Here is an 18,587-nt window from a genome sequence, read left to right as displayed (position 1 = left end):
CTTCAGATGGCTGGCATAAGGAATGACCGTTACTCAAGCCTGTTTAGTATCCTCATACTTAATAGAAGGCTCTGTGCCTTTCCTCTGTCTGTCAGAATGTCTGTACTTCTGGTTCTTACCAAAACTGGTGACAGCAGCAGCTCTGCTGTCCGAATTTTATTGAAAGCTCAGTTGCAGGATCCACAATTTGGGGGCATTTTTGCCCAAGGGATAGACCATCATACCTGCCTCTAAATGTTAGAAATTTAATTTTCGGATCCAACAGGAGACCATTAGGGAGCAGGCTTCTTAAACCTTGCAAAGCCCCCACCCCTGGGCGTTGTGTTTGCTGACTTGCCCTGGAATGAGCTTACTGTTGGTCAAAAAAAAGCCTAGTAAGGGAGGCAGCAGTCACGAGATGGGACGTGATGTCCACTGTGCAAATATTATCGAGGACACAGACCTCCTCCTCATCCAGCACCTGCTTCATTGAGAATGCAGAGGGAAATTGTCTCTCAAGCCTACGGACAGAGAAGTTGCATCCACTGGGGAAGCAGAACACAGACGACTGTGCACATCTTCTCCTCAAGTCTTTACTTCAGGTCAAATTTCTGTTTGCAGCTACTAAATCTAGTGGCTTACTTATTGGAATTTACTTCTCCTTCCTTCCTGCCTGCCTGCCTGCCTTCCTTCTCCTTATATTCCAGCCACCTTGGTTTTCTGACCTACTTATTTCATTTGCAGTGGCCTCAAATCCTTTTCTGAATGAGGCAGGTTAAAAATAAACATGAATAATTTGGGCAGTGTTATCACCACCATTCTTCAGATTGCAGAGTAAGAGTCAGGAAGGTTAAGTAACTTGTTCAAGATTCAACAGGCAAATTAAAATACAGAATGGGCATCCCAGCCCCTTAACCCCAACCTTTATAGTTGCCTGTTTATGTATCTACTGGGACTGCCTTGTGTGTGAGCCCACCTAATTGAAATCCAAAGATGATATAAGCAACCACATTGTATATCATACCTTTTTAGTTTCCATAGAAAATTGATTTTTTTTTTTTACCAGCTTTGTCAAGAAGTAGTAACCTGATAGGTTTGATTTCCACTTACATTCCTTTTCCTCCCAGTTCCATGGTGGAGGTGCCCGTAGGTAAGAAACTGTCCCCATGTGGATGCCAGGAGAGAGAAAACAATTAAGGGGTGAGAAGGACATGTCCAGTGGGATGTCAGCTCACTGAAGTCCCCATCGGAGGACTAAATGAGAGGGTGTCCAGTCTTGCACTGATTACAAAAAGAATCACGGACTCTGAGGAAGAAACTTTGTTTTACGGTCTCCAGAACAATGCAGAAACTTGATTAGGACTAAAAGTTATAGTCTAGAAGAGGTCCAAATAGGTATGCTTTATTGAGTGGAGAGGAATGCTTTGTAATTATTGTACCAATTATTTGTAAATTGCTATGTCTAAAATGCTGGAGGGCCCCTCTACCAGCCTTTCATATTCTGAAGCTCATACACACAGAAATTGCATTTGTCTTTGTGATTTGAACTTCCTCCAAAGGTGGTCCTGTGGAAGAAAGGAAAATTTCAGGCTACCCTGAAGTGATCACCCCCACTGATTTTTTTTTTTTTTTGGAAACACATTAATGAAACTATTTAATATTACCATGACTTTATTTCCTGGCGAGGAGAATGAGAAGAGAGGTGAACTATTATATCCAAATTATGACTGAGCCTACAGGAGAGGTAAAAGTAGAACATAACCATAACCACCAAGCCTCTGTGAGGTGACTTCTTTCCCTGATTCACTCTCGGTTCTGTGAAAGGCATCCTGTGTATTGGTCCCTACAAAGATGCCCCTGTCCTCCAGATCACAGAAGAGTTTGCATTCAGTCTCCTTAGGCTGCAAATAACAGAACCCAACTAAAAATCAATTATGAAAAAAAATGGTGGTGGGGGATGGGATTTATCCATTCACATAATGCCATCACAGGTGGGCAGATGGAGTGTTGGCCTCAGGATCTCCTGCATCAACTGATAGAAGGACATCTCTCCTACTGTCGTTGTCTTTCTCTCTCACTATCTCTCTCCCTCCCTTTCTGTCTCTGCCTCTCTCTCTCTCTCTCTATATATATATATATGTACACACACACACACACACACACACACACACACACTCAGGAAAATGGAACTACAGACATCCACTTAAAAGTTCATATTTGTTCTTCTCCTTCTCTGGAAACTAGTTCCAACTTCAGATAACTATAAAGGCTCAAAAAACACATATAGATTAGAAGAGACTTAGGAAATGCATCAATATGTAGACCTTGCTTGGATCATGATTTAACAAACAAACTGCAAAAAAAAAAAAAATGGAGATAGTTGGGGAAATTTGGAACTGTTTAGTAACAATAAGAAATCACTGTTAATTTTTTAAGAATCATCATGATATTACAGCTGTGCCTTTTGAGAAGTCTATCTTTTAGAGATTTACAGGTGAAGTTATATGATATCTGGGGCTTGGCTGCCAAGTAATCCATTACTGAGTGGGGAGAAGTAGTAAGTGGGAGTAGAGGTGAAACCAGGTTGCCCACGACTTGAACGCGTTGAAACTTACATGATGGGTAAAGGTGGTTCATTACATTTTTCTCTCCAATTATATGTGTGATTACATTTCCCAATGAAGAGCTTTTAACAAAGGATCCCCAAGATTCAAATCCAGACCAGAGAGAGAGGTAGCCTTAGACACCCATGAATGTATGTTCAGTTTCTTCTCCAATGGCGGGGGGGCTTCTCGTTTTCGATGTGTCTGCTCTGATCACCCTGCAAGTGATCTGAGCTTGTTCGGAAGGAACCAAGCTCCGTGTGGGCATCGGGCAGTGCCTCCTTGGAAACAAGCCCAGCCCTTCCACCGGACAGGATGGCCAGCAGGATTGGGCCTTGGAGAATAGAGGTTAGAGTAGGTGTGACTTAACCACTTTGTGTCACCAAACCTGGTGTAGAGTTATCGGGAAGGCAATTCTGTTGCTATTTCTAAAAATGTTACCATTGCTGTCGGGTATCTGGGAGGAGCTCCAATGCTTTATAGCCCAGGAAAATATAATTAGACCCGACTCTATTCTTTGGAGCCTTGTGAGCTGCAGACCACCAGTGTTGGGATACTCTATGACAAGGGCAGGAATTCAAGTTTACAGGACTTGGCATTGTTACCTTTGCATGCATGAAAATAATTAAGATCCTGTGATAGTTCAGGTTTGAATGTGAAAAGTTTCCTTAGGGATGTGGTGTTTCTCTTTAAGTCTTGAGTCCCAGTACAGTAAAACAGAGTCCCAGATGTGGTTAGTGGAAAAAAAAAGAAAGGTGCATTTGCCATTACTAAGTCGTTACTTATGTGTCATTACTAAGTTTCCTGTACTTAGAACTTCAGCAAGCTCTACCTGGATATGCATGTGTAGAACCTATATGTTTAGCCTCAAATCTGTTTAAGAAAATGGTCAACTGAGAAAGACATTCTATTATGAGTATTGGTGGTTTACATACAGCCTGCTGTGAGCTGTTCTGACTCAGGGTTCAAGTCTGAAACTCACTATTTAGTAGAAAAACCTGGCAGGAGACAAGTTCTGAACAGGGACTTAGAGCAGCCAAAAAAAAAAAAAAAAAGTAAGAAAGAAAGGAAAAAAAAAAAAAGAGAGAGAGAGAGAAGCCAACCATACCAACAATAGGTGTAATATTTTGCGATGCCATCTGGTGGATGTTACTCAGTCCTATTCGTGTTCCCATTTCCTTCCTTCCTCCCTCTGTCTCTTTGTCTCAAATGCCTTGCCTTCCTAAAGGAGAAATTGTTTGCAGTCAGCGTTGACTTCGAAACTCAGGATTGAATAACAAACCCTCTTACAAAAGGCAGTGTTATCTGTCTGTTAGAAATAAGGCCAATGCAGGTTGAGCGCTGGGCAGCAACGCTTCCCTTCCCTGGACTCACTCTGGCCTGAACCCCTCATGGAAATTCACTTATGATTTCTTTGCCATGTGATTCATAATAGGAGGATGCTGTGGAAATACGTCCGGTGCCAGAATGTCCAAAGGAACATCTGGGCAACAGAATACTGGTCAAGGTGCTGACCCTGAAGTAAGTCTCAGCAAAAATACTAACCACTGCACGGAGCTGATCTTGCCTTTTACATATAAGCTGCGTCTGTAGGGACGGAGCTCGAATGGGGAGGGCCGTCCCGCGCCCTTGTAACCGTGTGTGGCTGTGACATGATGGGAGGAGCAGCGTTTGGAGTCAGCTAGACCCAGATTCTAATTCTCCCAAGCCTTGAATGGTCCCCTCCTGTGTCACAGGGAAGGCACACCCTGAAGGGAGTCATGGAAGGGAACTGAGAGAAACAGAAGGAACAGGGAAAGCTGGGCAGGGAAAGAAAAAAAAAAACCTGAAAAGGAGTAAATGGTGTACTTGAGTCCACTCTGACTAATTCATGAGTGCCGGCAGTGCGTTTCTCTTCCCAGCTCTGTGTCTAGTGACTTCACGTCAGTCCATCACTTGAAATTGGCCATGGTAGGATATTTGCAACATAGAAATGAGAAAATGCTACAAATCAGAGTTTTTTTTTCTCCCCCCACAGAGACTTGTTTGTTGACTATTGAAACAGCGTTAAATGCTACTAAAACCCAGTCTCCATGCCGGGGACCCCAGAGGACCAGAGAGCAGTGTGGACTCCAGCAAGCCATTTTAAGGGAGTCCCCACTGCTAGCAAGGGCCAGTTCTTACCATCTAAGGACACAGGCCCATTGTGGCCAGCTGTCTGTTCTGTTTTTGTTTTTGCTTTTTCAAAAGAAGCAGGAAATTCAGATTTTTCTGCATGATTTCCTGACTTCTTACATACCTTCTCATTTCTACCTTCTCATTTCCTTTTTAAATATCCTACGACTGCATGTCTGCCATCTGGATTCACCTGGTGGGCCAACTCTTTGCCACATCTACTTTACAGCAATTACCTCTAATTTTTTTTTTTTTTGATGGTTTACTTTTAGAGTAGGAGAAAGTCTGCTGTCCTCTGTCGACGTGTATTAATTTGATACGTGCAGATCAAAATATTACATACATTATTGAATACACATAAATGAGAAATTGAAATGTATGAACTAAAAAATCACAATAAATCCAGCACACAAACAGATTGTTGCATATCTAGTTGGAAGTGTTTGCATACCTCTCTTGCAGACGTCTACTTTGGAGAATTCTTCCAAGTTCAAATCACAGACTTCAAATCACAGACTCTCAAAAATATTCAGTTGTAAAATGCTCTATCTAGGCAACAGTACATAAGCATATTATATTTTCATACCCCATTAGGAGGGTCATTCATCTGCTGAAGTCACTTCATGGACCCCTCAAACAGCATCTGGTTTGCAATTAGGGCACCTGGATCCTGGATTCAAGGCTGTATTTCAACCCTGGGAGCTTCTCTGGGTGTTTTAGCTCTTAGGGATAAATGACGTTGTTCCGCCAGGCAGTCTTGAAGTTCCTATCTACCCTAAACTTCTGTGATTCTAATGAACAGTTTCCCCAGATCCTCTCCTGAGAACACAAACAGGCAGAGCTGCTCGCCCAGTTGTGGGGGCTCCCTTGATGTGGTAACCCCTCCCCCCAGCCAGCTCTACCAGCAGGGGGAGGGGAGTGAGGGCCTTTTGTCTTATACAGGGAGATGAGCAGCTCATAAAACAGCTCTCTGGCAAGTCTGGGCTATAAAAGGCAGCCTCTAGCCCTTGCAGGCCAACCCGGAAGTGGGAGTCTGCTGGTCCTTGAGCAGGGGGACTGAGTGGAAGTGACCACTGGTCTCCTCTACGTTGCTCAGGAAGTCCCCCTATTGTCCGAGGCACTCACCCACCCCCACAGGATGCACATCAGGCCCCTGGTAGGTGCAGTAACTATGCTCTTCAGGATTGGAGGAATTCTCCCTCCTGATGTCACTTTGCCACCAAGCCTTCCAGATCCTTCCAATAAATAAAGAGCAGCAGTTCTCACAGGTGGGAAAACATGGCCACTAAGACAGACACGTATTATGAAAACAAAACAAAAAAACAACAACAAATAGAGCCATTTGGATTTCTCTTAATGATAATTGTCAGTTTTCTGGCAATGTTTTTCCCCATTGTCAAAGCAGGAATCAGGTAGACTTGAGGTGTTTTCCCAGTGCACTTGGCCCACTCAAGTGTCTTAAATAGTGTCCGTATCAACATACATCTGCAAGAGGAGCAATGGACCAAAGAGACTGTCCCAGTTATAACTACTCCAAGTAAACCGGATTTAAAAAAAAAAAAAAAAAAGCAAGTTCTTATAAGTAAACCTACAGTGTCAAAATTATGAATAGTAAAAATGTCATGGTAGTGTTAAAGACCCCCATTTCCCCATTGACACAGACATGCAGTATTCTATTTTGACCACTACAGATTTTATCAGCTTGGGAATTCTTCAGAATCTGTTGAGATCTCTAACTGTCACTGTTTTGCTTTCGAGAAACATGTAAAGCCTCAAGCATATAGAAAGAATCAGGCTGATGTGGAATCTGCAGATGTTTGTAGCACCTGGAAAAAAAAGAGGATGGCAACAAAGTATTTTTCTCTTTTGCATTCAATGTGCAGAAATCTTTAATAAAAGATTTAATGCTATCTTATGTGCAGTAACCTCAGTTCAAGGAGTCTCCTTGCTGGTGAAACTGAGTGCATCATTAAGTTTACTCAGATAGATTGACTGATTGATTGATTTAAAATTTATTTATTTGAGAGAGAAAATAAGCAGGGAGAACGGAGGGAGGGAGGGAGAGAGAGAAGCAGACTTCTGGCTGAGCAAGAAGCCTGATGCAGGCTCCCCAGGACCTGGAGATCATGACCTGAGCTGCCCAGGTGCCCCCCCAACCCCCGAGCGTGTTTTAAATGCAGACTTTGGGAGACCTTTCACCATCCTTCCCTCTAAGAGATTTTGGTTCACTGGACCTCAAGGGGGACAAAGAAACCTACATTTTGATAAACTCCTCATTTGCCTCAAAATTTAAGTTTCTGGGGACTACCCTTGGAGATACACCTGTAGGAAGAAAAACCTCAGGTTCTGTGATCAGAAAAGGCTGGGCTCTTTTTAGGGATGCCTGGATGGCACAGTTGGTTGAGCATCCAATTCTTGGTTTGGGCTCAGTTCATAATTTCGGAGTCATGAGATCGAGCCCCGTAATGGGCTCTGGGCTCAGCATGGAGTCTGCTTGAGTTTCTCTCTCCCTCTGCCTCTCCCACTCATTCTCTCTCTCAAATAAATAAATAAATCTTTAAAAAAAAAAAAAAGTCTTCTTTTTAGACAAGGTTACCCAGCAATAAGGTCATCCTCTCACACATGCCTTGAAACAAAATTTGGCCTAATTTCCATGGCTTCTGACATAGTGGTGGTCCAGGGCCTGGTTCCTGGTGCGCTCAGCTAGCAGGATCCTAAATCACGGGTTGTTAGCCTGAGAAGCTTGGAACGTGTTCATCTGTGCTTCATGTGTCTTCTGCAACACATGTAAGGATTATGCTCTGGGGATGCAGTCTCCTCAAACCCACCATTTCAAGGGGAATGGGCAGTTAGGGCTGACATGTTTCTAGCTCTCACTGGGTCCCTACAGCTCAGTGTTTATCAGCACTGCTCTGCTCCTTGCCCCAGCAACTCAGCAGCTCCCCAGGCAGAGAAATTAGGAAAGACCTGACATTCGCCCACACGAATGGTCCCACTATAAATTTATGCAAAAGCAGCAGAACTTTATTTAACTCTCTGAAATGCCTTGTCCCTTAGAATTGAATAATAGAGATTCTTATCCTAGTAGTAAAGGGTAAACTAGGAATAAAACCTTTGACTAAGACAGAGGCTTTACCATTAGAAAACACAGCACCTACAATGGTAAGTAGGGCCATATTGGATCCCACTGTGGCGCCATTCTGCCCTCCGTCCCTTGCATTGCCCCCAACAAGTACTTTTTAGGAGAAGGTGCCATCCAGCCCAGTCTCCAATGACTGGGCATTTTCCACCAACCTCCCATCTTTCTCCACTAATATCCCAGTATGAGTCTCATCTGTGTGGAGTTACCCAAATATTTTGGGGGAATGGCATACATTTTTAACCAGTTTATAGAGCTCAGCACTTTCAGCAAATTCAAAATCTTCTAAGTTAAAATGCTATTTTTTTCTTTCTCTGACAGGTTTGAGATTGAAATTGAACCTCTGTTTGCCAGCGTTGCCCTCTATGATGTTAAAGAAAGGAAAAAAGTAAGGAAGCAAAGAACACCCCATCCTGGGGGGCACACTTATTGCTCATGATTTGGGGGGTTCATGTTTTCCAGATCTTACTCCTCTGCAGCAAAAACACATCAGATTTGAAAGTAGATGACCTTTGACACATCTGGTCCTACTGCCCTGGCAGTTTTTGCAGGATTGATCTGGCAATGTTAGTCATTTATGTTCTTCAAAGAATCTTGAAGGGAAAGCCTGCTGGTGGTAGTGGCCTGTTTAGGATCGAGAGACCAAAGAAATAGCAACATACGGGATGACACATAAACAAGGCAATTTAAATACATTTTTGACAAGTTCGGATATATATGTAATGTCACCTCTGTTTGGGAGTTTTTGCACTGTGAGATAATCTCGTCATGGATGGTGAGGACCATGAGGTGAAGACCTCACTGAATGCGATGTCCTTTTAATGAAAGAGATTTTGAGTACCTCAGCCTCTTCTCCAAGGGAGTTTTACTGTTTAGTCACTTTGTGAACCCCGGAGGAGGACAAGAACAACACAGCCACAAAGGACACTGTTGCCCCTTTGACCTGTAACCTCTAGTATTTAAGGAAGTGTGTATCTCTTGGATAAATGTTCGTAACAGCTGAGATTTACATAAGCTAGGGTAGGTTTACTACTAAAACTGCTAACTCCTAAATTCCAAAGTGTAAGGTAGTACTTGTCCCACCTGAGCAGGTGTCAGAGATCCCCTAGAGGACTTTGACGTCCCAGATGCTGGGCTCCCCTCAGAGCGTTGGACTCCAGAGGTCCAGGGCGGGGGGTGGGGCTGAGAATCTGCATTTCTAACAGCTTCCCTGGAGTTGCCGAAGTTGCTGGGCAGGGGACCACATTTGGAGAACTTCTGGTTTAAAAAAGAAGTTTCTGTCTTGGTTTCTTAGCAATCGAGGGTGGCTTGGGGTGGGGTGGGGTGGGGTGCTAGCTCAGCAGAGGTCTGCTGCCCTGTCGTTCTAGAACCCCTGCTGGCAGAGCTCCACCATCTTCGGTATGCACCCTCCCTAAGCCACTCTTGTCCCTGCCACTGTACTCCCTGCAAAAAGGAAAAGATGGGTGGGGGAGGGCTGGAAGTGTTTCATCTGTTGGTTTGTTGAAGTGCAGGGGGGCATACACTCTTATACTAGTTTTGAGTATACGACGCAGGGATTTGACAGTTCTATACATTCAACAACACTCACCCCACTACCTGTCGTTGCCAGCTGGGTGACACAGCCCCTGTGCTCACAGCTCATTGGAAAGAACCTAGTCACATGTTCACTCCACCTGCAAAGGATGCTGGTAAATGTAGTTTCCGCTGAGCAGCCAGTTCTCAGCTACGACTCTTAGCGATGAAAGGGAGACCCGACTACCCAGCGGCTCTTAACTGACATGGCACTGGTGAGCCCAGCAGCACGTGGCCTGTCCTGCTCTTGCTCAGAATCTCGAATGGGGCCTTGCCACCTGCGACATGAGAAACACTCTTGAACTTCCATGCCTGGCTCCCTTCCCGGGTTAGCCGGTGAGAGTCAAGCTAGTGTCCTCGCTGTGAGCGACCCTAGCTCCTGGCTCTGCACGCTCTGAGACCTTTCTTAGGTTTCTCTGTGCCGGGCTCTCTCCCCAGTGAACCGTCATCTTCCAGCTCTGCCCATCTGTCCCTATCCAGGGACCCTCCGTGTCACATGCCTCCTGACCGCTGTCCCCCCCACCGGATGTGACCTCCCACCCTCTGGAGCTTCCCCTGTGCTCTTCTGTATGAGTGCGGTCCCTTATCTCTAGCTCCTACTAGTTAGTGGCACAATTACCTTTTTCCTCATTCTTTTTTTTTTTTTTTAAGATTTTGTTTATTTATTTGACAGAGAGACAGAGATCACAAGTAGGCAGAGAGGCAGGCAGAGAGAGAGGAGGAAGCAGGCTTCCCGCTGAGCAGAGAGCCCGATGCGGGGCTTGATCCCAGGACCCTGAGATCAACACCTGAGCCGAAGGCAGAGGCTTAACCCACTGAGCCACCCAGGCGCCCCGCCTTTTTTCTCATTCTTGACTGTAAACTGACTGGGGAGGGCAGAGACAATTTCTTGTGTTTCTTTGCCACAGTGCCCAACACATCATTAGTATTCAGGAAATACTGATGGGATAATAAAAATGCAAATGTTTTGAGGAACATCTTTCAAACAGCTCCAAGATATCTAGAAATTGCGACAAAATGCGTATCAGATTTTTCCACCACCCCTGGTCATAAAGACCCTTATTCCTTTGGCAACATTTCTTCATGGATTCCTTACCCTTTAAACACAGGTAGACCAGGAGAACAACGGGGTGACTTCTTTTTTGCCTTGCTCCTTGTTTACAGATCTCAGAAAATTTTCACTGTGACCTGAACTCTGACCAGTTCAAAGGCTTCCTGCGTGCTTACACACCCTCCGTAGCTCCCTCAAGTCAGGCAAGATCAGCGGTCTTCTCGGTCACCTACCCATCCTCTGACATCTACCTGGTAGTCAAGGTAATTGAACACAGGCTGGCTTGCACATTCTACATTCAGAAGCTCTCCTCATTGCCTTATTCCCAGAGCATGTTTGGTGTGGAAGAGAGGTCAGAACGGGGCCACATGTTCTCCGAGAGAGTCACTTTGTTCACTTTGTTTCATGTTCAACTGGCCCCTTTTCCTTTCCAAGCAAATCCTGTATCCAAAGCTAGCACAACTCTGGGTTTGGGAGTCATACACTCTTGGTTTTGAATCCTGGCTTTGAAACTTTGTAGCTATAGGATGTCAGGTGATTATCTAATCTTGCCGAGACTTCGTTTCCTTATGTGTAAAGTGGAGGTTATAATACCGGCCTCAGTGGGCAGTTGCGATTGCAGGAGAAAGCCGGGCCCATTACAGGCTTTATTCCTGACCAACTGTTCCTCCCACCCTCAGTGGCCCTGTTCTGGGAGGCTACTGTGGAGGAAATCTTGCAGAGAGTTCCCTAATACTGTTCGTGTTCTTCTAGACACCTGTAGAGATATGTTCCCAAGTCCAGGCTTTGAAAATTTAAGGTGTGGCCTGTGGTTTCCAAATTTCACTCTCCCTTTGTATCACCGTGGTACAACTCAAAATATGTGGGACAATTCCAAGTAGAAGACTTTGCATTCTCGGCTGTACTCTTTGCTGATGTAAGAAAACCAGAGGCTTTCTCTGCACACCAGAATGACTGGTTAGAGGTTAACAATGAACATTGGGTATTTTATTTAGCTTAAGCCAAATATTTAATTTTATTGACTGTTTACCCCAAAATTGTAAATAATAATAATAATATTAATTTAGGTTTTTTATTTCATATCCACGCAGAGTTCCAGGCTTGGAACATTTTGTAGTTAGCAAACACTGTTAGTAAAACAGTGTTTTACTTCCAGGATCGCAATGATTACCCCAAGATCCCGAGAGAGCAACCTAGAGATTCCAAGATATTAAATGACTTACTGATGTCTAATCTCAACAAAGGCTAATGGGACTAACGCCACTTGTTTTTCTCTTCAACCTCCAAGTAAAGCTACATTTCCTTGGAACAGAGGGTTGGCAAATTTCAGATCTCTCCTTTTCTTTCTCCCAAACATGGTGGTCACATTTCTGGCCGGTCAGATCCTTCACCTGAACCCAAATGGAAGAAGGTACTCGACAGGCTGACATTCATTCATATTTCCAGCCAGTTAGCCAAGTGAAAAGCTGCCCTATTCCATGCCTTTCAGTTTCTTTCCATGTCTGTTAAATCCAGAGAAGCAGCCCTAATAGGAAATACAAGCGAGACAATTACAGATAATTTATTCTGTTCATTTATTCATTTTGTGGAAGGTTTTGGTCCCCAACCTGACTTTTACAGAGGCCATATCTCTTTTTTACATTGTAAGTAATAATAAAGAAAATGAGCTTTTCACTTCTTACATATGTCTTGTGGGTTCTGTTTTATAAAATAACTTTTATTGCATTTTTATTGTAGGCATAATGCATGTTTATGGTTTAAAAATAGAAAGTACACATAAGCATTAGGAAGAAGATAAAAATAGCACATAATCTTACCACACAAAGATAACTATTGTTAACATTTGCTGTGTATCTACTATCATCCTTTAGCTCAGCCTTTATGATTTTTCTTTTTTTTACAAAACTGTGTAGTACTCTTCATGCTAATTTTCTTCACCCTAATTTTTTAATAAAAAATAGACAGCACTAACATCTTCCCCTGTCATCAAGTACTGTGACGAAACCTCATTTTGATGGTTGCATTGATGCCATTATATGGGTGTAATTCACGAGTTTTGTTTTAATATTTTTTTGTTGGTAGATTGAAAAAGTCCTTCAGCAGGGAGAGATTGGAGACTGTGCCGAACCGTACATGGTTATCAAAGAAGGTGATGGTGGAAAGGTATGACACTTCGGCTGTTTCTAAATGGTGGTATCTTAGAATAAGCAGCTATTTTTTGGAAATTCCACAAAATAGTTAAGTCCATAATATGTCCGTAATATGTCCCCATATGAGACACTGATAAATTGTGTCTTAAAAAAGAAGAAAGGAAAGCTGGTCATTGATAACTTTTTAAAGAAATAAATTTTTGAATTCAACAAATGACATATACACCAGTGTCTAAAAAGAACTTGGCTAAGACAAAAGCCACATCCTGCTGTCTTGGTTCCAAGTCCCTGACCCAGGTTGGGAAGGCCACCGAGACCTCACAAAACTAAACGGTGTCAGAGCTCCGCTGGGCTTTCTCAACAGTCCCAGCCCATTTCCAAATATCTTTTTTGGTGTGGTTATTTGGAAATAGGCTGAGACTTCTGTACGTGATAAATTCACTGGGGCAGCACAGGTACTGAGCCTGTGAAAAGGACATCTTTTCTCCGCATCCTTTTGCAAAGGTTTCCAATGTGACTCTTAAAACATGGCCTTTCTGGAAAAAGGCTTGGCTAATCAGCATCCTTCTCCAGACTCATAAATTTCGAATACGATTTCTTGAACTCAAGGCATTTATTTTTTAAAAACTACCTTCTCTTTTGAACTCAGAAAGAACACCTTGGACATGTTACCAACCTAATAAGGACGTGGTTAACCATTATTGATTTTTCTAGATTTTCCCAAGGCAACTTTTGAAAAATAGGCTCTCTTGACAGCTTGGTATTTAATTTGTAAAATGTTTCATTCCAGAATTTTGTTGTGCAGATCCAAGTCTTAGAGCTAGCCCCTAAAAGCACTTGTTGGTTAGCTGGGATAATGAGACTTGGACTTTTTTTTTTAAGCTGAAGGTATATTTAATAATTGAATGTTGACTTTCTTTGAACTCTTCGATTTCTGATCTGTATTCTCTTGTCAGCGAGAATCCTAGCCTGAGTCGTATCATTCCCCTGCCCATTCACTCTTTTTAATTAGTAGGGTAGGGACTTTGAAAATGGCTGTCATATCCATGGCAGAGACCATTGACTTGGTGCTGGCGCCATATTGTTTGTTTCTGCTTGTGTCTTTCCACTTTCCTCTAGAGTAAAGAAAAGATTGAAAAACTAAAACTTCAAGCGGAAGCCTTCTGCCAGCGTTTGGGGAAATACCGGATGCCTTTTGCCTGGGCTCCCATAAGCTTAACAAGTTTCTTCAATGTCTCCACCCTGGACAGGGAGGTAACCGATGTGGAGTCCATGGTTGGTAAGATTTTTCAACTGCAGTGGGAAGGGGAGGGGTCCCCAGTGCACTGACTCTGAGGTCAGGGGCTTAGGAACGGGGGCTCAGAGTGCAGTAAGGTGTGGAGAGTAGGAACAAAGAAGGTAAATAGAATGAAACATGTCCTTACTGACTTACGAATGCCTGATTGGTTGGTGATCCCCAAAACAATTACCATGAACATTTGTGGAACTTAAATATACTCTTAGGGTAAGACTTTTGGTTGGAATTTTCTGGACACTTTGACACTATAAAAAGTTAATTTTCAGTAGCTGCCTCCCTTTCAAAGTAAAAATTTTGAAATAACAAAGTACAGTAACTATCTCTAGTGGCTTAAACAGTGCCACCATGGTTGGCTCTTACAGGCTTCAAAAAACAAAACTCAGGTTTCTCAGCAAAATTTCCAGTCTCTTAAAAAAAAAATTTTTTTTTCCCTAGTGTAATGAAAATGTAGATGCCAAAAGGACATTTCTGTTACTGTTCCAACTTATTTAGTGTATTTCTCCTTTTCATCACCTCTCCCTGGGTCTGAGTCACTAACTTCCCGAACAGTTTGGGTATGGAAGTGTCCAGGAGGGTTCAGAGTTCTCGAGCTGACCCACCCAGCCTGTTGCGGAGTGTCTTTTGTCCTGAGTGTCTTTGTATTCAGCAAATATGTGAGGCTGTTCACTTTCCTCTTGTGTTCCCACGCCCTGCCTTTTCCCAAATGCCGCCCTTAATGGGGGACCGGAGGGAAAGGTATTTTATCATCGCTGCTGCTTCTCTGGAATTATTGCTGTGAATTACCAGTCAGAACTGTGGGGTTATTTCTGATTTACCAACAACAAACCTCATTCAAGTGCATCCTGACCTTCACACCACAATAAGTGGGTTTTTTTTTTTCATGCCAACTTCTATGTAGACCCAGGCAGCCTCATTTGAAAAGAATTACACACAGACTTTAGAGGGGACCATAAACTGGGTAATTTAGCCATAGGGTAATGTCCAGGTCATGGATAAATTAACCTGACTATAGAGGCTGCTTCTTAAGAAGCAACCGGAAAATGCAGTGTTTAATCCTGGGGCAGTATGGCAAGTTTAAGCGGGCAGTAGAAGCAAGAAGTTTCTGTTCAGGGGCACCTGGGTGTCTCAGTCAGTCAAGCATCTCCCTTCCGCTCATGTCATGTTCCCAGGGTCCTGGGATTGAGCCCCACATCGGGCTCCTTGCTCAGCAGAGAGTCTGTTTCTCCCTCTCCCTCTGCCCCTCTGCCTGCTCTCTCTCTCTCTCTCTCTCTCTCTCTCTCTCTCTCTCTCTCAAATAAATAGATAAAATCCTAAATACAAAAATAAAAACTTCCCATTCAGCATCCCAGCAAGAATTAAGGATAAGAGAATATTCACAGAGTGGGCTTGGCGACATTAGAGTTCGAGGCAATTTGACCGTTCACAGTGGAACCCCTTAATTTTGCCGTATAGAAGCCACAAGGTGCCCACCTCAATCCCAAAAGGGGATAACAGATAACTACGCAGAGTATCGGGGTCCCAGCCCAGGTGTGGGTGTGACTCAGGGTTCTAACCCCTGTTGGACAGGTCAGCCAAGGAACCCCTTTCTGCTGCCTGGTGTCCACAGGGAGAGCAGAAGAACGCTCAGATTCAGAACGCACACAGGCTAACCCCTGCACCTTTGGTCACAGTCCCAAATGTCTTCAGGGGCATTCGACCTCAGGCCTCTCCCAGTGGGATGCAAATGTAAAAATAAAACAAAAGCAAACAGTGTTAGCTCAATAAAGCTTCCCTGCCGACCCAGTTCTGGCAGCAGTGCCGGGCCCTGCTGGGTGGCCTACTCTGATCTCCATGTGGGAGGGGACTACGGCTGTGCATGGCTTCTCCAGTCTGGTCAGAGGAAGACGAGGGGCTCTTCCTCTGGGGGGGACAGAGGAAGGTGAGGCCAGTGGAGGGAAATTTTCATCCAAAACAAGCATGGCCACTTGCCATGTTCTCGTTTCATGACTTTAAACTTCTCTTTCATGTACACTGAAATGAAGAAAACATTGGTGTCAACTATGCTTCAATAATACATTTTTTAAAACCTGTCTTTTATATGATAAAGGTCATGACTGCTGTGTATTCACACAGAAAGGCGTGTTTTCAAATGACGATTGTCTTCCTTACAGGGAGAGGCTCCGTGGGTGAGCGGAGAACTCTGTCCCAGACTAGAAGGCTTTCTGAAAGAGCCCTCTCCTTGGAGGAAAATGGGGTCGGATCCAACTACAAGACCACCACCATGACCGTCAACAGCTTTTTCAAGCAGGTATCTCTTCCCGTTCCATTGGGTCTGAACTTCTCCCCTGAGTGGTAGGGGTGTTGGAGCCCAAAGGGGAAGTATATGTGATGATTAAGGAGCAGGTTAGTTAACCTCATCAATCCTTAGTGTCACGATCTGCAAAACAGGAACGACGGTGCTTGCTCCGTGGGGCAGGTGGGAGTGTTAGATGGCCTGAGGTGTGTAAAGCTCTTCTCAGAGAGCCTGGGATGTAGCAGGGGCTAAATGAGTGTTGGCTCATTTCATTGACAGAAGGTTTTCTTCCCACTAAGGCAAACCCTCCTCTTTGAACAATCATAGTCAAGTTCGTAATCAATTCAGTTCATTTATTGGGCTATTAAGAGCATCTTAATAACATCCCTTTCCCCTTGGTCTTGGGCTTTCCCAGCCCAGCGGTTGTCCCTATCACCCCTATTCCGTCTGCAGGCTTTCCACATTTCTGCCACATTTATTTCCTCATAGAGGGTGACCATTGCAGATCTTTCTCTTTATTAGTTCGATAGATAATCAAGGTTATTTACAAATCAGAGAACTTCTGAGAGTAACCACATTCATAGAGACAGAAAGTAGACTGGTGGGTGCCAGAGGCAAGAGGAAGAGGGGAATGGGGAGTTGTTGTTTAATAGATACAGAGCTTCAGTTTTGGGAGATGGAAGAGTTCCAGAGATCAGTTATACAACACTGTGCATGCACTTGGCCCTCATCACTGTGCGTTCCGAAAGGGAAACGATGGTGCTGTTCTTATTAGGTCTATTTTACTACAAACACATTTGACTTAGACCTGGTTTGACTCTGACTTGGAAGAGTTTCCAAAGCTCAAGCAGTCTTCACGAAGCAGTTCACGGGTCTCTCAACAACCCCAAATGCAAAAGGGATGCTGGGGGTGGGAGGTGTGCTGCACGCCCATAGCAGTAGCATGGGACTGAAGAGTTTCTGTTTGGGATCTAGCCCTTTCTCTTGTCCTTATGGGGACAGGGAGCAAAAGTACTTAATTGACTTTTCTTGTCTGTACTTGGGAATAAGACATACCTACTTACTTATCTACCTTAGCTACCTAGCTACCTACCTTCCTGGGCTATTGTTTTAGAGCTCTTGCCCTTGAATCCTTGGCAGAGTACCTGGCCCATATAGGTGCCTGGAGAGTAGTGTTTCTTGTTCGAGACAAATCTGAAGAAAAGGAGGATAGGAAAAATATGGAAAGATGCTTTCTCTTTCTTTAAATGTTTGAAGAAGGAAGTAATCTTATTCTCCATTGTCTCAGAGGGTAAAACAAGCATTAGTGGATTTAAGTTACAGGGGAAGAAACGTTTGGCCTAGATTTGTATAGGTCAAGCAGGCTTCCTTAGATGTAGTAGAAGGATTTTTGTTGAGACCGTAAGTTGGGAGTGGTACAGAAGGAATGTATTTTCCTTGTAAAAGGTACCTTTATTTATTATACTTATCTTTCATTCAGTCATCTCATGTAATTGCATTTCTTGTTTCTTGTCCCTGCAACGTCCCTGAAAGCAAGTTTTAATTGTCTGGCTTAGCCTGTGACAGACGAGATGAACAAATCATCCCGTAGAGTAGTAGCATGTATCAAACACTCCGACCCAGAAGCACTCTTCTGAATGCTCTTGGTTAAGTACCCTGGTGTGTTCCTCTAAGTAGTCTTTTGAGGTGGGGTCTATTACTATCCTGTTTTGCCAACAAACCAAGAAGCATAGGGAATGAAAGTCAGGATACAGAAGAATTACATAACATAACTGATGAGGCATATCAAGTTGATGCCCTGAAATCCCAATCCTGAAAAGAATGGGGGCTCCTTCTTTTCAAGTATCCATGGAGCAGTCTTTATTTTTATTTTATTTTATTTTGCTTTCTTTTGTTTTACTTTATTTTGCTTTATTTTATTTATTTGCTTTCCTCACAACAAATGTACTACTTAATCCCCGTCAACCATTTCCCCCATCCCCCCCACCCACTTCCCCTCTGGTAGCCATCGTTTGTTCTCTATAGTCAAGAGTCTGTTCTTTGGTTTGCCTCTTTTCTTCCCCTTGTATTTATTTGTCTTGTTTCTTAAATTCCACATACAAGTGACATCATAGGGTCTATGTCTTTCTCTGACTGACTTACTTTGCTCAGCAGGATACTCTCTGGCTCCATCCACGTTGCTGCAAATGTCAAGATTTCATTCTTTCTTATGGCTGTGTAATATTCCACTGTGTGTATATACCCATATTCTTTATCCATTCATCTTTTGATAGATACTTGAACTGCTTCCCTAATTTAGATACTGTAAATTATGCTGTTATAAGTGTAGGAGTACACGTATCCCTTTAAATTAGTTTTTATATTCTTCAG

At 43.5% G+C, this 18,587-nt stretch overlaps 1 protein-coding gene across 3 annotated transcripts in view; it reads left to right on the top strand.

Annotated features, from left to right (window-relative positions):
• LOC111153567 (dedicator of cytokinesis 8) overlaps positions 1–18,587 on the top strand; it is a 178,860-nt gene that overhangs the window by 56,719 nt on the left and 103,554 nt on the right. For all 3 annotated transcript variants that reach the window (XM_022512673.1, XM_022512674.1, XM_022512675.1), the window contains 6 exons: positions 4,018–4,103; positions 8,197–8,263; positions 10,612–10,761; positions 12,581–12,661; positions 13,768–13,927; positions 16,096–16,232. In XM_022512673.1, coding sequence (XP_022368381.1) covers positions 4,018–4,103; positions 8,197–8,263; positions 10,612–10,761; positions 12,581–12,661; positions 13,768–13,927; positions 16,096–16,232 — 681 coding nt within the window. The remainder of the gene's footprint in view (positions 1–4,017; positions 4,104–8,196; positions 8,264–10,611; positions 10,762–12,580; positions 12,662–13,767; positions 13,928–16,095; positions 16,233–18,587) is intronic.

Source organism: Enhydra lutris, unplaced genomic scaffold (genome assembly GCF_002288905.1).
Source record: "Enhydra lutris kenyoni isolate GAN:26980312 unplaced genomic scaffold, ASM228890v2 scaffoldscaffold33, whole genome shotgun sequence".
In the NCBI taxonomy this organism is placed as follows: Eukaryota; Metazoa; Chordata; class Mammalia; order Carnivora; family Mustelidae; genus Enhydra; species Enhydra lutris.
The sequence above is the reverse complement of the archived record's forward strand: the minus strand, read 5'-3'. Positions and strand labels throughout refer to the sequence as shown.